This window comes from Musa acuminata, chromosome BXJ3-7, assembly GCF_036884655.1.
Source record: "Musa acuminata AAA Group cultivar baxijiao chromosome BXJ3-7, Cavendish_Baxijiao_AAA, whole genome shotgun sequence".
NCBI lineage: Eukaryota > Viridiplantae > Streptophyta > Magnoliopsida > Zingiberales > Musaceae > Musa > Musa acuminata.
The window spans coordinates 8,907,515-8,927,426 of NC_088355.1; the positions used below are offsets into that span (position 1 = coordinate 8,907,515).

General features: G+C 40.4%; 3 protein-coding genes across 3 annotated transcripts; 2 read left to right on the forward strand and 1 right to left on the reverse strand.

The window, feature by feature from the left end:
- Positions 1 to 2,042: 2,042 nt before the first annotated feature.
- LOC103991833 (uncharacterized) lies at positions 2,043 to 4,393 on the reverse strand. The gene is made up of 4 exons (XM_065161127.1): positions 3,983 to 4,393; positions 2,789 to 3,827; positions 2,319 to 2,488; positions 2,043 to 2,270 (listed from the first exon to the last, which is right to left on the reverse strand). The coding sequence occupies exons 1-4, from the start codon at positions 4,391 to 4,393 to the stop codon at positions 2,043 to 2,045; spliced, it is 1,848 nt and encodes a 615-aa protein (XP_065017199.1).
- A 2,779-nt stretch (positions 4,394 to 7,172) lies between these two features.
- LOC135642803 (histone H1-like) lies at positions 7,173 to 8,611 on the forward strand. The gene is made up of 2 exons (XM_065159247.1): positions 7,173 to 7,583; positions 7,685 to 8,611. Exons 1-2 carry the CDS (start codon positions 7,188 to 7,190, stop codon positions 8,360 to 8,362), a joined length of 1,074 nt encoding a protein of 357 aa, XP_065015319.1. The 5' UTR covers positions 7,173 to 7,187; the 3' UTR covers positions 8,363 to 8,611.
- A 1,239-nt stretch (positions 8,612 to 9,850) lies between these two features.
- On the forward strand, positions 9,851 to 17,566 carry LOC135642804 (derlin-2.2-like). Its single transcript, XM_065159248.1, has 6 exons — positions 9,851 to 10,127; positions 10,369 to 10,468; positions 12,745 to 12,959; positions 13,082 to 13,165; positions 15,781 to 15,834; positions 17,141 to 17,566. The coding sequence occupies exons 1-6, from the start codon at positions 10,029 to 10,031 to the stop codon at positions 17,318 to 17,320; spliced, it is 732 nt and encodes a 243-aa protein (XP_065015320.1). The 5' UTR covers positions 9,851 to 10,028; the 3' UTR covers positions 17,321 to 17,566.
- The last annotated feature ends 2,346 nt before the right edge of the window (positions 17,567 to 19,912 follow it).

A 19,912-nucleotide genomic window follows, 5' to 3' on the forward strand; every position in this document is an offset into this window, starting at 1 on the left:
CGGTCTCATTATCGTGATCTCATCACGATCTGATTCCTATTGCACAGATCCAAGGACATCACAATATATACATGCATATATGCAATAGTCAATATAAAGTGATAAATGATAAAATATAATAAGCAAAAAAATTTCGTGTCAAGTCACACATGCCATCACTCACGTGATTGGCTTGCTGGGCACCTATGACTAGCAGATTCCCCCGTGGTGGTCTTTGGCATTGTTTGGGAGGCCCACAATATGCTCAAGAGTTCATCGACCCATGTGCTATAAACTCTCGTGACTCTTCTCTTCAGGCCCTCCAATATCGCTTAGTTGGTCACTTCGGTCAAGCTGTTGGTTTGGGGGTGGGCTACCAAGCTGAACCTCAATTGTATCCCATAGCTCGAGCAAAATCTTTTAAACTTTTTGTTATTGAACTGTGTGCCATTGTCAGTGATGATGACTCTAGGGATGCCAAAATGGGTAATGATGCTCTTCCAGACAAATCCTTCAACCTGCTTCTCGGTAATAGACGCTAATGGCTTGACCTCCACCCATTTGGTGAAGTAATCTACTCTGATGATGAGAAATTTTTGTTATCCCGAGGCTGGTGGGAATAGGTCGAGGAGGTCCATCCCCCACTGCACGAAGGGCCATGCGTTGTCTAGGAGGGTTAACGGAATTACGAGTTGATGATGCGCTTAGGAATGCTTTTGACACTGCTAGCATCATTGTACATACGTCGCGGCGTCTCGATGCATGGTCAGCCAGTAATAACCTTGTTAGAGGACTTTGAAGGCTAAGGTTCGCTTGCCGATATACTCCCCACAGATCCCCTTGTGGACCTCATCTAAAACTGTTTGAGCCTCCATGGGATCTAGGCAATACAGGAGTGGCTAGGTGAACAACCTTCGATAGAGTCATATGTTCACCTCACAATACCATGCTTGTATACATCAGAGTCATCGGGAGGCTGCTTTGTCGGTTAGCAACGTTCCATCCCTTTTGTAGCAGAGGATCTCCTCTACCCAAGATGGGGTTGAGTTGATTACGACCACCTCTTCGGTCATGATGGTCCAGCAAGGAAGCTGCTCGACATCCGGGAGCAGTTCGGTGTTTGCACCTGAATTGAGTTTTGCCAAGGCATCAGCTTGTGTGTTCTGTGCTTGCGACAACCTTGTTATAGCAAAGTGCTGGAAGCAGCTAGCGAGCCTCTTCACCTCAGACAAGTATTTTGTCATGGCAGCATCTCGAGCCTCATAATCTCCGTTGATATAACCGACCACCAATTGGGAAATAGTGAAAACCTTGATGCTTTTGATTTGGAGTTTGAGGGCCAACTTAAGCCCGGATAGGAGTGCTTTATATTCAGCTTCATTGTTGGTAGGTTTGAATCCAAAGCGGAGTGCATGTCTGAACGAATGACCATTGAGACCTTCTAGAATAAGGTTGGCCCTGCCCATTTTGACGTTCGCCGAACCGTCAACATGTAGGCTCCATCGTTGCTCGGTATGCCCATAGGTACTGCCTTTGAGAGGAGTTAACTCTAAGATGAAGTCGACGACTGCCTGAGCTTTGATGGTGGTCCTCGGGACATACTGTATGTCAAATTCTCCCAACTCGACCGACCATTTGAGCATTCGTCCGGATATGTCGAATTTGGACAAGATCTATCGTAGTGGCTGGTCGATCACTACTTTGATCGGATGGGCCTAGAAATAAGGTCGTAGCTTCTTGGCCATTTGGACAAGCACTAGAGCTAGCTTCTCCACCGGTTGGTATCACTTCTCAGTGCCGCTCAGGATGTGGCTCACATAGTAGATCGGTTGTTGCATTCCAGAATCTTCCCGAGTTAAGACAAATTTGACTATGTGCTTAGAGGCTGCGAGGTGGAGACTAAGTGGCTCACCCGAGGAGATCAAAGTGAATCGGAGTAGTTGGGTCAAGTGCTCCTTGAGCAGCTTAAAGGCCTCTTCACATTCCGATGTCCATCCGAAGTCCCTTGGATTCTTCAGGATTCTGAAAAAAGGGAGGCTCTTGTCCCCCGATCAGGATAGGAACTAAGCCAGGGCGATGAGCCTCTCGGTCAAGCACTGCATCTCCTTCACCGAGCGGGGAGGTTGCATGTTGATGATGGCTTGAACTTTCTCCAGGTTTGCATCTATTCCCCTCCTATGGATGATAAAGTCAAGGAAATTCCCCGAGTTGACTCTGAAGGTGCACTTGGTAGGGTTGAGGCGCATGCCAAACTTTCGTAACATCCTGAATCTTTCGACGAGGTCCGCGAGCTGTGTTTAGGTGAACTTGCTTTTTATGATCATGTCGTTGACATGCACCTCCATGTTCCTCCCGATCTGGTGGGCGAACATCTTGTTCATCATTCTTTGGTAGGCTGTCTTGATATTTTTCAGCCCGAATGGCATAACCTTGTAGAAGTAGACACCTCGATTTGTGATGAAAGTAGTATGTTCCTGATCCTCTAGTGTCATCTTGATTTGGTTGTATCCTGAGAAAGCATCTAAGAATGAGAGAAGCTCATGCCCTGAAGTCGCGTCGACCGGCTAGTCGATCCTTGGGAGTGGATAACAGTCCTTTGTGCATGCTCGATTAAGATCGATGTAGTCAACATACATTCTCCAGCTTCCATTGGGCTTTTTAACGAGAACTACATTTGACAGCCATCTGGGGTATTTTGCTTCGGTGATAAATCCTATTGCAAGAAGTCATTCTACCTCATCATCCACTACCCTCTATCGATCGAGCACCAGCTTCCGCGGCCGCTACTTTACCAGTCGCGCTTGGGGACCGACATTCAAGTGGTGTTGTGCAACCCCCCGGTCAATCATGGGCATTTCCACTAGCGACCAAGCGAAGACATTGGCATTTTCAATTAGTAGGTTGATAAGCTTCTCTCGCTCCTCTGGGAGCTCCGACTCGACCTTGACGACCATGTCTAGTCGGTTGCTGTGTAGCGGGACCTCTTGAGTGTGCTCGGTTGGCTCAGGGCACAGCAACGGCTTGGTGACGTCTCGAGGGTCGACGATAGATTGTTTGTGCTTTAGCATCTTGGGCAACGCAATGGCTGCCATGTAACATTGTCGGGATTCCCGAGGGTCACTCCTTGCTTCCCCGATCTTAGCTTGGGTCGGGAATTTTATTGCCCGGTGGTACATGGAGATGATAGCTTTGAACTTGTTAAGGAGCTCCACCACCATGAAGGTCACCATGATCGTCTTGGACTTCGACTCTTCCGCTAGGGTGACTGGTAGGATGGTAGTGTCGAGAGGTGAAATGGAATCACTTGTAAATCTGGTAAGCGCCGACAACATTGGCGTAAGGTCTTCCTTGGTCAGGCTAAGCTTCCGAAAGGCGGCGAAGTATAGGATGTCGATGAAACTCCCGGTGTCCACCATGATCCTTTTAACCTGAGCATTGGCAATACTAGTCGAGATTACCAATGCATCATCATGTTCAGGGTACTTGGTTTCCCTTGTCGAGAATGTGATTTCTGGTGCTTGCGGTTGCCTCGGACGCTTTTCCACTACTGCTCGGGCGTAAGCCTTTCGTCCCACCATGCTATCCCCACCCGATGCTAAGCCGCCACTAATCACATCAATCTGCTTCTCAATCGGACCCGAGGGGCATGGTGATAATTCTCGTGGTCTTCTAATATAGTGACCCAGGTGTCCCCGATTGATGAGCTCCTTGATCTGGTTCTTCAAGTCGTGACACTCCTCAGTGTCATGCCCGTAGTCGCAATGAAATCGATAGTACTTGGAGTGATCTCTGAGCTCATGTGGGGCCTTCATTGGGTTAGGTGCCTTCAAGAGTCCCTTCTTCTTGATCTACATAAATATCTTTATCCTAGAGGAATTTAGAGGTAAGAGAGGGGGCTTCGGGAGCAGCGAGTTGGGTCGATCGATCCTTCTCCTTGGTGGGACTGAGGCTTGCCCTCGGAGTGGTTCCGCCCGGGCCTTTTGTGTTCCTAGCGCTTTCCCACCATTAGTGCCTCGGTCGCTACATACTGGTTCACACGTTGAAGCATCTCAGGGATAGCCATCGATGACCGCTCGACCAGCGACCAGAAGAATATGGAAGGCTGAAGTCCCATTAAGAATGCTTGCATTATCAAAAAGGGGTGAGCGTCAGGTAGCCCCCAGACTTTAGTAGCAAAATGAGTCAAGAAATGAGAAAGTGGTTCGTCATCCTTCTGGCTGGGATTGAGGAGCAGGGCCGCAGATGGCTTCGGTCGCACGCTGGCTAAAAAGTTGAGCACAAACTCCTTGGCCAACTGGTTGAAGGAGGCAATGGAGGTCGGTCTAAGTCGACTGTACCACATCCGAGCTGGGTCTCGAAGTGTGGTGTGGAATACCCTACACATGAGGGCGTCCGAGGTGTTGTATAGGGCCATTTGGGCCCGAAGGCAACGACATGCTCCGTCGGGTCAGAGCCGCTGTCATAGGCTTCGAGCATGGGGAGGCGAAAGCTAAGAGGGACGGGCTTGTCCTAAATCTCTAGTATGAAGGGTGATCCTCCTGAAGGGGCCTCATCGAGCTCCTCCTTGGACTTGTGAAACTCTCATTGAACCTCGTATAGGCACCGAGTGTAAGTAAGCCCGAAGGTTCTCTGCTGAATCAAATGGCAGCGTGTTAGGCTCGAGGTTGTTGGAATAGGGGTGTCAGAGGTTTGGTGTGCTATGTGCGGACATCAGCCTCATATTCTCTGACCGTTAGGGGCCAGGGGCGGCACAGGAGAGGGCGGAGGCTGTGTAGGAGCAGGCGACGATGACTTCTGTTGTGACATTTGTGGGAGCATCGAGAATTAGGCAAGGTGATGAATAAGGGGAACGATGGTTTACATCATCCCTGACAAAGCTTGGACTTGGTGCATCAGGCTAAGGAACACCTCGATGGAGATGGGAGGTTGAGCAGCGATGATCCCGAGAGGCGATAACCTGGGATCAGCGAACAACCGCCAATAGTGGCTCGGGGTTGCTGTAGAGCCGTTCACCTCTTGCCTCGGGAGAGGCAGGAGTTGTTCTCCGAACCCAAGAGCTGAGTGGGTCGAGCGGTGCTTGTTGCCCAGGCGCTCCCCCAGGTCGCCTGGCTGGGGATGATCTTGGGACATTGTGCCTTCCTTTTAGCGCCAAAATGTTAGTGTCTCTTTACACCTTGACCGGGGAGTCAGCATGGCTAGGTTCGACTCCAAACGCGTAAGGTTGCCCAGTCTGACACTCAGACTTCAGGGGCGGGTGATGGCCTTCCCGGGTCTGGTGTAGCCTTCTGTCTCTAAATCCTCGATGCGTAGGATCTCCCACGTTCACGCTCGAGCGTCGGGGCGGATCGAGCTGCAGCCTCGTCCTCGAGGGCTATCTTCTCTCTTGGCAGGCGGCCTGCTCCTCCGTCATTGGACTCCTGCACACACACCGAGGTCAAGAGGGGGATTTTTCAACTTGACCCCTCTGAAGCTCAAGTTAGTTTTTTAGTTGAATGAGAGAGAGAGAGAGAGAGTTGAGTCCTTAGGCTGAAAAAAACCTCCTTTGTGTTGGCTAGGCGATGGGTTTTTCTGCCTACACATGAGGGTCAACCGTATCTAGCCTCTTAATGGTCATCGACCCCTTAAGCGGCGAACCCATACCCTTCATGCTGATTTCGATCGTCCTGCGATAATCAGCGTCAAGCAGCGTTGTCTCGATCTCATTAGGGCAATGTCGTACCTAAGTGGCGTCGTCTCGATCTTTGCGGGGCGACATCGTACCCAAGCGACGCTATCTTGATCTTTGTAGGGTGGCATCATAATCGAACAGTACCGTCCTGATCTTTGTGGGGCGTCGTCCCGATCTTTACAAGGTGACGTCGTACCCTAACAATACCCCTTGCATGACTTTGTACGGAGGATATACATGTCGTCAGAGTTCAGGGCATTGTGTTGATGTGGTTCACCATATCAACTTTGAAGCTCTTCGTTGGCGCTGATGTGGCTGTAGTCAGTTCCTTGGGAGCGTGCTACCAAATTGTGCCTAACTAATCAAACTATATCTTCTAAAAGTTTTAGTACCTGAAAACAGGATTTATCTTCAGGATTGTGATCTATTTTGTGCTTCGAGACTCTTATAATAATTTTTTTTCTTTAAAAAGTTTCCATTAATATGAAGAGAATGTCATGAGTCTAAGTTGTATGATAACGTCAAAGGATCTTATAAGAGATTCACTTTTCATGTTAACTCAATGTCTTTCGTTAGATGAACTAAATATTTATTTCTAATACCCCGAATAATAATATGACTACGAGATAAACAAAATCACTTATTTTGATGAACTTTCTTCTACCACAGTAGAGCAACTATATATAGCTTCCCAACACATTACTGAACTCTTGGGATCAGGGATTGGATGTTAAGAAATTAGTGCTGCCATGTTCAGTGACATTCTGAATAGTTTGACATTATCATTATATTATGGTATTACATGAATTTTGCAGTGTTGAACCAACAAATATAACTTGATGAGTTAGATTATTTAATATCATTTAGTTTGTGTTTACTCAATGAACACACACATATATTTGTTTTCAAAAAAAATCCAGCGTACATCTTTCATTAGATGAAGCCAATGCCACCATCTTGCATCATTGATGATCACTATTCAATCACAACTATGTTATTAATTATTTATACATGTCAAACTCAATCTAATTCATAGTTTTATAACAGTCAAAATAGGTAAAAGAGTTGTGTGAGTTAGATGAAGTTTGAACGGGCATTAACCCATTCAATCCTTGGTCAATTTACGTGATTCCAAATTCTATCGATCAGTCTTCTAAACTACATCCGCCTTAAATCATAAGCTTTGGTGGAATTCGTCTTAGCTTGTGGCCTCATCTCTTCAATTCTTTCAAACTCATGTGGAAGTCTCTATTCGACCTTTGCATACTCAACATTAAATTTCTCGCTAACCACAAACCCAATTCAATTGAGACAATGCTCGTTCGAAAGCTATGGTCGAGAGCCGCATGCAGGTCGAGTAATGGTGGAAATCCATGGAGCAGATCCGAAGATATTGCCATCCGAAGTGAGAGAAGAAGCACACCCCGGTGCCACCCTAAACACCCCCGTTACCATCCCAATGGCTTATGCTGGCTTTTGTGGCTTAACCCCTTTTCCCAACCGTCGATAACGGCACATCCGAAGGCCCACGTTGGAAGCCATGCGGAGTATCGATCCGAGGCTTGTAGCCGTGGTCCAATCAGCTTTCAGCCTCCTCACTTCCGCCTTGTATTTAAATGCGTCGCCGCTACATTCGCTTCCCGTCGTCGCCCCTCCTCAATTGCTATCCCCCCGCCTCCAATCTCTCTTCTCTCAGCCCTCGAGGTCCCGTAATATAATCCTTGTAATGGCGCAGGATGAGGCCACTGCTGCTGCGGCCGAGGAGCCCGTGGCCGATTCCGCCCCCTCCGACCCTCCGATGGAGGATGACGCGGACGCCGCCGCGGAAGGTGCCAAGCAGGCCAAGAAGAGGAAGGCCAAGGCCCCCAGGGAGACCAAGGCCAAGAAGAAGCCCGCTGCCCCTCGAAAACCACCCGCCCACCCGCCCTACGCTGATGTAAGACTTCGATGGAACCCTTTTCTGATCTCTGCCGGTGATTCTCGTTTGAACTGGGTCTCAATATCTGGTCTTTGGGTTGTGTTTGGTTTGGAATCCAGATGATCACGGAGGCGATCGTGACGCTGAAGGAGCGCACTGGGTCGAGCCAGTACGCGATCCAGAAGTTCATCGAGGACGAGCACAAGGGTCGCCTCCCCGGAAACTTTCGGAAGATTCTCCTCGGCCACCTGAAGAGGCTCACCGACTCCGGGAAGCTCAAGAAATTGAAGAACTCTTACAAGCTTGCGGCCGCGGCCCCGGCGTCGTCGTCATCCTCCTCCACCGCTGCCCCGGCCAAGCTAAAGCCGAAGGCCAAGCCAAAGCCACCCGCCAAGAAACCGCCCACCTCTGCCAAAACGAAGCCCAAGGCAAAGCCCGCAGCTGCCGCAAAGCCGAAGCCCAAACCGAAGCCGAAGGCCAAGGCTGCCGCTCCCGCCAAGCCGAAGGCTAAACCCGCCGCAGCGGCGGGGAAGACCAGGGCGAAACGAAAAGCTCCGGCGCCCGCGAAGCCGAAGCCGGCGGCTGTGAAGCCCAAGGCCGCTGCAACCAGGCCGAAGCCCAAGGCGCCCACGCGGCCAGCTAAGGTAGCGAAGACCTCCGCCAAGGGTTCGCCCGTTAAAAAGGCGTCAGCGGCGGCGGCGAAGAAGAAGGCGGCGGCGGCGGCAGCGTTAAAGACGAGGAGGGCGGCGGCACCGACGACGAGGAAGGCGGCGGCGAAGAGGGCGACGAGGAAGTAACAGTTCTATTTGTTTTACTTTTTTTTTTTAATTTCTCAACTTCCTGTGGACCGGTGGTTTAGTTGTAAGATTAGGGATTTGTTTACGGGTGTTTGGGGGATTGCGTGTATTTTGTGGTTTTTAGCGCCGAGAAAAGAGGGAAATATCATCAGATATCCTTAGCGAGTGGGAGGAAAGAGCTCACGGCCTCTTTCGGCTGCTGGTGTATGTTAATGGATAACGTGTAGTTGGTCGTAGGTGATTGCAGTCTCGAGGGTTTTGACATCTCCTGGAACGAGGATTGATGTGGCTGTCCGGGCACTGGTGGAAGCATGTGGTACGCTGGCGAAATTGCCCTTCTACACGCTCACGGCGGGACCCGCCTCTCGGTATCGAGGAGGGTGTGGGAGGTCACTAAAAAGTTCCCAGGCAGTCCATTTCGTTCAGTTACTGGAGCAGCGTAAACTATTGGGTTTGTCGGGTGCGTAACCCTATAATTAAGAGGCCTTTGGGACGATGAATCTCAAACGGACAACTATGAAGACTTGTTAAGAAACGCATGCAAATTAAGATTAAAAAATGGCTTTTCTGTTAGGCGCTTTGGAAGGGATTAGTATTTTAGCATGGCAGGTTCTATATGTCTACCCTCAATACTTGCAGACAATTGTCCAGTATAAAGATGCTTTGTCTCGGCTGATTTGGGTACTGCATGTTGGCACTATTGGTAAAGTAGCGTGGAGGGGGGATGGAGGAAAGTAACCATGAAGTAATTACAGAGTCAGTATTGCTATTAAATGGTGATGTAACTTTTCCATTTAGTGTCTTATTATTAATTTGAGGTTAAACAGTCAATAATTCAATCTCAATTAAATTAAAAAATCAATTATTTCATCGATCAAATCGTGATTCCTAAGTTTCCAACATAATTTCCAAAAGACTTCAAAATAGTTGTAAGTGATTGGTGAAAATTCACAACTCAATTTTCATGAAATCTCAAAATAGTTCATATATGCGATTGGTCAATAGAATTAGCAAGTATCCTTAAATAGGATTGATCAAGCCAGGAGTTAAGCCTCTGTAAATTTAAAATTTAGAAAAACATCACCTGTTGAACCATATATAATAATTATGGATGAATTATATACCAAATGATTCAACTCATTTGTATCGAGCTCACTTGATTCAATCGTATTATTATTGTTGTTGTTGTTGTTGTTGTTGTTGTTATTAAACTTTATATCAATATAGAAGTTTCTATAAAATCTTCACTTACACATCAAATTATAATCAGTTCATGAATTAATGAGTATTTAATTTTTTTTAAATTTAAATTTAATTTAATCACGACGAAAATATTCGTTTGGTGGGTGTGAAGGGAGAAAAACATCCAATGCTGACCCAACAAAGGATTCATACCTGTCAATTAACCATTGGCGTTTAACACGTCACACGGCCTCCACGACGTGGAGCTCCGTCCCACAAAATGCTCGTGGCTCGCATCGATGCGATGAGGGATAATTAGGGAGTCGGAACGAATCAAGAATCGTCGCCGAGCTCCAGAGCTCCGTCGATCGGTTTCTTCCCTGGGTTTCGTCTTCGCCATCCGCGACAGTTAGGGTTAGAGCTTGGGCTTCGTCGCCTCGGATTTGTGGGGTTAGGTGGTGGCGGAGAATCCGCGGTCTCCAAAATGGCGCAAGCGGTGGAGGAGTGGTACAAGCAGATGCCCATCATCACGCGGTCGTACCTCACGGCCGCGGTCGTTACTACCGTCGGATGCTCTCTCGAAGTGCGAATTTTTTCTCTTCCTTCTATTTTCCTGCTGGATTCTAATAGCGTTCTTGAACTAGATCTAGGTTAGGGGTTCCAATTTGATTAGGTTGTCCACATGCTAGTGCTATAATTTCTTGTTAGGGTCTCTATCTTTTGACCTGCTGGCCATCGAGTTTCAGATTTCAGTTTCTTTCAAGAAACGTTGCTGTGGTACTTTGTTTTGGATTTGTAACAATGTTATCGTTTTGTGATTTCAGATCATATCGCCTCACAATTTGTATCTGAATCCGAAGCTCATAGTTCAGCAGTATGAGATATGGCGCCTCGTAACAAACTTCCTCTACTTCCGGAAAATGGGTAGGTGGTGCGAGCGTTCCATTTCTGTAAATTGTGTCAGAGTAATAGCCGTTTCATTGTTGTAACATATATTTTTGTTGCTGAAATCGACGACTTGCTATCAGTTTTTCATTTGTCTGTTTGTTTTGGGGTTTATAAGGTGTTGCCCTACAAATAAGTATTCCATGCCCGTTCTAGATCGATCCATTTTTGGTGTGGATACTTAGGATTTTAAGTATTGGTGGTGTCTATTTTTGGTGTATGTACACATGTCAGTGGTTCTTTTTCTGGAGAACGACATGCGATATATTGTGTACTGGTCTCCTGTATTTGACTCTGATGATGGTTTCTGGTGGATGGCATGATCATGGATGTGGTTATACATTACACCTATTGCCCAATCTGTAGTATCTATCAGCCACTGTCATAGCTGAAGTGCCATGACGATCATGGGCTGGTACTAAACTAATTGAAAAGAGAAAGAAGGACTTAAATCAAGTTGTTTTCATTGCATTAGTGGTAAGAATGCTTATATCAGCATTATGACACACAAAATAGAGAAGATTTTGCAGAGAAGAGATAAATAATAATGGTAAAGGTAAAATAAATAGAATTGAATGGTTTATAGAAGGAAATTGGTGCACAGGATAGAAGGAAGCATTTATTATTTTCTTTAATCAAATCTGAAATTGCACAAGTCTCTTTAATGTCTTTTAATGATCATGAACTATTTTGACCTATGGCTATCAGGAATAGCAAGAAGGCTGAATAGGTGCTTTTATTATGGTAATGGTATCCTGATGTTAAATAAGATTTTTCTTTAACAGCCAATCATAATGTTGTTTCACTTGGTTCTTTCTAGAGATATAAACAAAGGGTTTCACTTATTTTACTTGGTCCCAACATTAATGTGAAACTATTTGGTGTATGGTTATAGATTGTTTAAGTACTAGATACTTTGGACGTAGTCTTATAATCGTCATACCTTGCACTCACATCTAAAGGATGCAAATGACATTTGCTTCCTGCATATTTTGATGTTGTAGGATCTCTTATGGTAGTATTGATGGGATCATGATGACACAAAACTAGGCCACCTATATGTCTTGTTAACAGCATCCTTTGACATAATATTACAATTATAGTCTTGATTCTGGCAGATCTAGGATATATCTATGCATATTTAGGTTGATCCTTGCAAATTCAAGGTACAAAGCTTAGCCTAGAACTAGGTTGGATCCACATAAAATTCTACCATGGTTTGTAGGCCTGGCTTGAATCCAAGTAGTTCCATATCAGATGGATATTTACCCAGTCTTAGTTGGACAATAAATCAAGTAATTGAACTCAAATGATGTGTAGATCTAGAAATATATTTATATATCTAAGTGTGAAATCATAAGCATGAATTAAGTCATTGAAAATAAAAATAAGAAATGCTAGAAAAATAGGCAAGATTTACCTTGGTTTGGAGGTAGGAGTGATGCTTTCTTGAGAAAATTGATTGAAATTTGAATGAGATCTTGAAAATACTGAAGAGAACTTGCTCAAGGAGTGTGAGATTGCATAAGTTTGAGTGAAGAATTTGAAAAACATAGGGGCTGCAGGTGGGTGAGATTTGGTGAAAGAGGAGCGGTATAGATTCGGGTACTGGGTGATAGACTTATTGCCTGGTTCGCTTGATGTACTGGTTTATATCTGATTATTATGTTTGGTGCATTTAGCAAACTGGCCAATAAAATCCGTTGCCCAGTGTCTGTAACCCTACTACATAGTTTCTAATGAATTGGCTGTTGGCCATGCTCAGACTTGTGAAATACCCATTGGTATAGACTGGTACAAATAAAATTTTAGACCATGACTTTATGAAAATCATCTTAAGGAGATACTGGTTCTTCAGAATCCATACTTTCATGTGTAGGTTTATTTCTCAATTAGAATAAAAAACATATCTTTCTTAAACTAGTTCTTAAAGCCATTTTACTAGTTCTCAATATAACTTCCAATTTTTGAAGCTTATTTTTTCATGGTAAACTGATCTCATATCATATATGATAGTCTTGAGAAATAAATTTTTGAACACAACAATTTTTTGTGTTATCCTAGTATCCTTTTTCATGTATTTATTTTAAATATGAATCGAAGCAAGGGCTTTTGGCTTGAAGTCAATAGTTCAGTTCTGTTTGTTACTGGTCCTTGAAGTTTGTTTGGCCGTTAAATTAATCCTTTGTAACTGAATATTATCTTTTCCAAGAAGAACTTCTTATCTTATTGGTATTACTTGTTGATATTGCTAGATTTGGACTTCCTATTCCACATGTTTTTCCTTGCTCGGTACTGCAAGTTGCTTGAGGAGAACTCCTTTAGGGGCAGGACAGCAGATTTCTTCTTCATGCTTTTATTTGGTGCAACTGTTTTAACTGGGATTGTTCTCATTGGAGGGATGATACCATATTTTTCTGAGACCTTTGCAAATATTGTGTTCCTGAGTAATTCGTTGACATTCATGATGGTCAGTAATTAGTAATTAGTTTTTGGTTGTATTTATAACGTTAGTTAGCTATTTGATTTTTTAAAAATGTTTTCTCTGTTTCTTTGCTGACATTAAATACTCCATTATGTACACATCTGCAGGTCTATGTATGGAGCAAACATAATCCTTTTATTCACATGAGTTTCTTGGGTCTTTTCACTTTCACGGCTGCTTATCTACCATGGGTGAGTGAAGCTGTTATTTCTATCAAACATGATCCTTATCTAATGATTTACAATTTTACAATGCACAAACAAATTATTGAAATCAGCATGTGTGAGGGGTGTCCACCACAATTTTCTCGATTAAAATTTGAGCTGTGAAAATATTTTGTAAGTAACTGCATCAGGAACACAGGTCCCACTTCCTAACTGGTGAAGCATATGTGAATGCATGATCATCTTGCTTAGCTTGCCTGGCTTCACTGTACCATAACCTTCCAGAGAAGCAATTGCAGAAATATTCTCCCATGATCGATCTGTCTTGAAATTTTCATTGCTTGTTGGAGATTAGAATGTCTGGCATGTGGCGATTATCTTGTAGGAGAAACCACCAAGCTAGTCTCCAAAGTGACACTTTACAAGACACATTCATCTTTGCCTCAGCTCACAGTCATGGTCCTTATGGCCAAGCATATCATGTATATAAGAGTACTCAGAGCAGAAGTCAGTGCAGAGAGTTTTTTTTGCCAGAGGTCCTTCCTAGAAAGGGTTCCAATATACCATGACATGATAGTTTCTCCAATCAAGGAGTCGTAATTATCTATCTCCATAAGAACATGAATTTTTTGGCTGTTGATTTACAGTGTTTTGCATGCATGTACCTGATAGTGTGCTTCTGACAATTTGTAGTTGATATTAGATGTTAGCTAGTTGGATTCTGACAACTTGTTTATAGTTATGAAGCACGTCTAGAGTTTAGATCATGTTCAATAGTACTAAATCTTTTAAACTGGATTGTGCATTGCATGATTTGTTTCACTTAAATGATGCTGGAATCAAGCACAAATTTTTAATGGCTTATGTGACACATACCCAAAGATATGTGTTTGTACATTTCTAGTTTTTTTAGAGTTGAAATTTTATTTGACTTTGTTATTTTTCCATAGAGACAAACACTTTGGTGATCAAGGTTGAAACATAAAAATAGCCTCATTACTAGTAAAGTAAGTTTACATACATGACCCTCGTCACACCTTGCACTAGTAGGAGCCATGTACACTGAGCCATCCTTTTTTGCTTGGTATGTTTCTCCTCTAATGCCTACATTACCTCTTGTGCAAAGTGCATCATCAACTGGGTTCTTATAGAGTCCACACACAGTTGTGCATTGCCGTTTCATCCTTTACATAACCCTTCTAGTAGAGGATTATGCTAGTATAATATTCACCCATCATATTTTTGCATACAACTGAATAACTGATCAAATCTGATGACCATGTTAATTTTGATTTTCACAAATCGAGCGAGTCAAAAATAGCCTTTGTGCTTGCAGGGACAACACTCTGTATATTAACTCGAGACCTCAAGTTGGTGAGAACTTTGTGCAAGCCCCTTTTCTCCAAAAACCATGAAAAAAAGGATAACAACATAGGTCAGGGTTTACCATGGGATATGCGAGAACTTGATTGGTCATATATTGTCTTCTTTGTAGACTTCCAAATTTGAAACAATTATTTTTTTTTCTGAATCAGGGTTGTTCTTATAAGATCAGTTTAATGTAATTTTGAAGGGAGGTGATCACAATTTCATAGTTGAAGAAGTATGAGTGGATCTTTTTAAGTAGAAGATTCTTTAATGCATTCTGCTTCTGTTGCAGTGATAGTTTAAAGGGGTAGTTGGAAAGAAAAAAGGAGGTATATTTCCTGCAAATGAAAAGGAGGTATATTACTTTAGAACTCCAAGGGACATGGTAGAAGCACATGTTATTTGGATTAGAGGCCTAGTCATTGCTTTTCAAATGGTTCTTATTTATTCTTAATAATTACCAAGTAAAATGGATAACCTAGTGCAAAAGGTTCTGCCAATACGACTTCTGAGAATGGTCATTGGAGTTGGTAGGCATATCCATCGAGCTGAGATGCTCGTTTGGTGACTTTGCTGTAGAGCAACCTTACTATTGAGCCAAGGCTTACTCCTTTGTTGATTATAACAAACTATTAACCTTAAATGGATATAACCTTTAAACGAACCAGATTCAAACATAGTTGGTTTATGAATTGTCCATGGTAACTGGGTCACTTGCATGGTCTGAACTGCAGTATCGATTTCACATTCTTAGTGGTAGTCCATGTTCAGATTTTGTATGATGACATGGCAGTTCAAGGCCCGCATGATACTGTTGGCATCTAATATTTTTTAAATTATTTTTCTTTCCATTTATATTAATGACGTATAAGGCACTCTCGTATGAATATGAGACCTATCAATCATGCAACAGTCACTAGCCACTATATATCTAAGCAGAGACTATTTACATATAATATTAAGTGTCTGTAGCACGATAGAAACAGGCTGTGAAACAATTTGTTATATATTAAGCTAGTTTTCTGAATATTTTCACAACCATTAAGCTATCTTTGGATTATATCATATCCTTCAATGTTGGACATGTGCAAAAAATTTCTAGCTTAATATGTGCCTTGCTTTTCTTTCTTTCAGTGTTAAAAAATTCATTGTAGAATGCCATTATTTTTGCCGACTTACAAATGATTGTTATCATTTACTAATTGTGCTTCATGAGATAGTTCAAAAAATTACCAGTTAGTAGTGATCTTACTGTTAACATTTCTTTGTGACAGGTTCTACTGGGGTTCTCTATTCTTGTTGGCAGCAGCACGTGGGTGGACCTCTTGGTATGCTACATAGAGAGTTTATAAGATACTAAAAAGATTACAATGCTAATATTATTGGTGAAAAGGCATAATTGTTAAACAAAAAGAAATTTTTGGCGTTTCTGCATGATTTTCCTTGCAATTGGCTTTTGTCTGTATCAATACTAAGGTGTCTTCTCCAGGTTCTGTCCTAGTAAATGAGCAAATTGGCTACTAAAGTTTTAGTGTTTTTCTTTATTTTTTTTGGCATATGTAACAACAAAATCTCTGTAAAAACATAGATTCTTTGGACACATGATCTACAATGATGGGGCATTAGTTGTTAGGTTTGTGACCTGGTTTGTCTAGTGTAACTAGTAACTTGATGTGGCAAAAGACATAAATAACCACTTCTCATTGTTTCTAATGTAAAAGCAACTAGATCGTTAGTGTACTATCCCAACTTATATGTAAATGCTGCTCACAGAATCTTGTCTTTAAAATAATGTCCACCCAATATATTTTAGAATGCCAAATTTAGGCATATCCATAGGTCAATTGCTTATATGAAGTAAAACATTTAGCACAATTCGAGGGGTTTTACTGTTAGTGCAAAGGAACACTGGGCAATCTGCAAAATCTAGGAGGGTATTGTAACAATTTTTTTTTGCTATAGAAAATCCTTAATTAGATTATTTGCATGTGTATATTTTTGCTGATAGTCCAATATTTTTGCTAAAAGATCAATTTAGTTTATTCATTTTCCATAACTCTAGGTATCTTGTATTTTGTTACCTCATATTTTTCATTGCTTAGGATCTTACCTAAGAACCTTAGGTCGAAGCTTTTTGTAACTAGAAGCTAGTAGAAGGCTTCAGCATAACAGAGATTCTTGAGTTTACACAATCATGTTAACTACTAAAGCGTAACATTTATGTTCTAATTTCTTAAGTAAGCTAGTGGGGCAATAAAATTTTAGAAAGCTCTTTGTTGTACCAAGAAGTGTGTTGACCTGTGTATTAAATTGCTCAAGGACAGTAGGAAAAACAAATTTCCCTTAGTTCTTAGTAGATTATATCATCATGGTCTACTGTGACTGCCTTGTCCAAAAAGGTCCTGAGAATTTCAGGCTGTCTGTTCACTTCTGATTGTGTTTCTTCATTGCTTTTGATTTTGACTATCAGTATACTCTCATTACTATTTTTAAACTAAAGTGCGTGATGAATTTACACTACTATGCTCTTTGTTTGTACCATGAAATAGGTAACTCCAGTGACATGAGGCCTTTCAATCTTTTAATGTTCTCACATCATATTGTCCTGGACTGATTTTATTGCCTCGTCTTTAGGGTATGATAGCAGGTCATGCATATTTTTTCCTTGAGGATGTCTATCCACGGATGACAGGACGCCGACCCTTAAAGACTCCTTCCTTCATCACAGCATTATTTGCACATGAGACTGTGGTGGTGGCCGAACCACGAAATGCAAGATTTGCACCTCCGGCACAAGATGTTCATCAGGATTAATGAACAGAAACTTGGAGGTCTGCTTCTGTTGCTGCTCCAGCCACAAGCAATAATGCAAGTTAAACTGATAGCAGATAAGAAGCATGTTCTAAAACTGATTTTGGTTTGCAGAAATATTGGACTCTTGGCAGCATGGTTCTTGGTTCCTTATTATGATAGCTGCATTGTTTGTTTGAAAAAAAAAATGTAATTTCTTGGTGTTAATTGTAGTAAATATGACAAACCTAATCTGTAAAATTTCACCGAGTCCTAAAATGAAAATGATATGCACATGCATGCTGAGATGCTTGTTATAAGATCCGGTATTGTAACGACGATCTGTTGCATTTACCGATTTGAATCAAGGTTACATTTGGCTCGATTGGCAGTCTGATATCAAAGGGTCAGCTTCCTCGGAAGAAATGATATCAAAGGATCAATATGTTGAGCTATATCATCGCTTCCTCGGACGAAATGATATCAAAGGCTGAATACGTTGAGCTATCTTTTAATTAGATTAGTGAATGATAATATTTTAAAATTTTAAAATTTATTAATTTTGATGTTTATATAGATTGAATTAAGAAAAAACAGATTAAATATATATAAAAAATTTATTTTTGTTTTAATGAAAAAAAATTTCATCAATAACTTATTTTAAGTTATTGATATTCTTGAAATGTATATAAATGAAGTCGAGAGATAATTATATAGAAAAATTAAAATGATTAGATTGAATAAAAAATTAAAATTATTAGATTAGATAAGAATGAATTCTTAAGAAAAAAAAGAGATATTTATGTTTATGTCTTATCAAGTATGTCACAACATAATAACACAATTAAAATATGAAATCATATTCTTATAAACATGTAAGATAAAGTTCTTAGAATATCATCAACTCAATTTGAGTTATTGATTGATAAAAAATTTAGTTTGAAATATTTACATATTTGAGGTGAGGGTGTTGTGTAGAGATAAAGATTCTTCAATCGATGAAAAAATAAAACTATTACTTTTTTAGGATTTAAATAAAATACTATTGATCAATGCAAAGTTAATAGGTGTAAGTTTAATATATAGGTCTTATATATAAATAATATTTTGCTTGTTAATAGTGATCTTGGTTTATTATATAAAACTAAGATGTTTCTTAGTAAAAATTTAAGATTATTAATATAAACGAGACAACCTATATTATTAGTATTGAGATATTTAGGGATGAATCACAAAGATTACTAAGACTATTTGACAAAAGATATATTAACTAAGTCTTCAATAGATTTGGTATTCAGCTTTATTTAGCCAATAATATATTTATTACTAGATATGAAAGATTTAGTTAAAATCAATATCCGAAAAATAATTTAGTATTCAATTATAAGTCTATTATTTATTTAAACTTATACAAAATCAGATATCCGTTTTATAATTATAATATTGGGTAAATACCAAAATAACCTAGAAATAAAATATTGAAAAGTTACAAACAAAGTAATAAGATATCTACATAGGATAAAAGATTATATGCATATATACAAAATCATATGTGAGAGAATATTTAGATGCTAATTTTACTAGTTCTCGATAATAAGAAATCCACTCCAGAATTTATATTTATGTTAGTTGGAGGGACAATTTATTAAAAAAATATAAAATAAGTGAACAATCCCTTATTACATCATCAACAATGAAAACTGAATTTTTAATATGCTTTAATGCTACAAATTAAATTTTATTATTATGAAATTTCATCTTAAAACCTATGTGGTCGACTAAATTGCTAAGCTATTAAAAATATTTTATGATAACACCACAATAATTTTTTTCTTTAAAAATAATAAATACTTTAATGATTCTAAGCATGATAAATTATTTGATGATTAGAAAAAGAGTCTAAAAACAAATTATTTTTATTTTTATTTTTTATATCTTACTAATTAATAGGCTAAATGGGATAATAATGTTAGATTAGATGGTTCTATTGAATTAGGTAAGTTATTTTATAAATCTGATTGAATTCTGATGACGATTATAAGTCAATAGAGAGAAGTCCAATTATAAAAAGATTCCGTAGAAAATGATATGAGATTCTACTAATTACTTATAGGCTCTTTTGCATTCAATAGACAGAACCTTACAGTATTAATATTTTTTCATCTCCTTGTCATTAATCCATCAATCATGGTAGTCTTGTGAATGATAAGAAGAGAGAAGAAAATTAAACTAGTTCTAGATCAATATCACTATAATTTTTTAATCCAATGATAATACACCTACGGATCAAATAAAGATTTTTTATTTAATATCCAAACCTACCTATCACAAATCCGATATATTATTATTTTATTTTAATTTTGATATTAAAATTTTTCATATAATAATAGTATATTATAATTTTTTTATGTTTACAAAACATCACATCTAAATCTTCAATCCATGAGAAAGCCGTAGCACGACGAGTACAACCTCTTAGATCTCATGGTAATATAATAGTAACATAACATGATATGGTCAAACGTACAAAAAAAAAAAAACATGATATGGCAAGTGTAAAATGACACTAATAACATCAACATGACATTGCATCAAATTACTATAACATCAATTCGT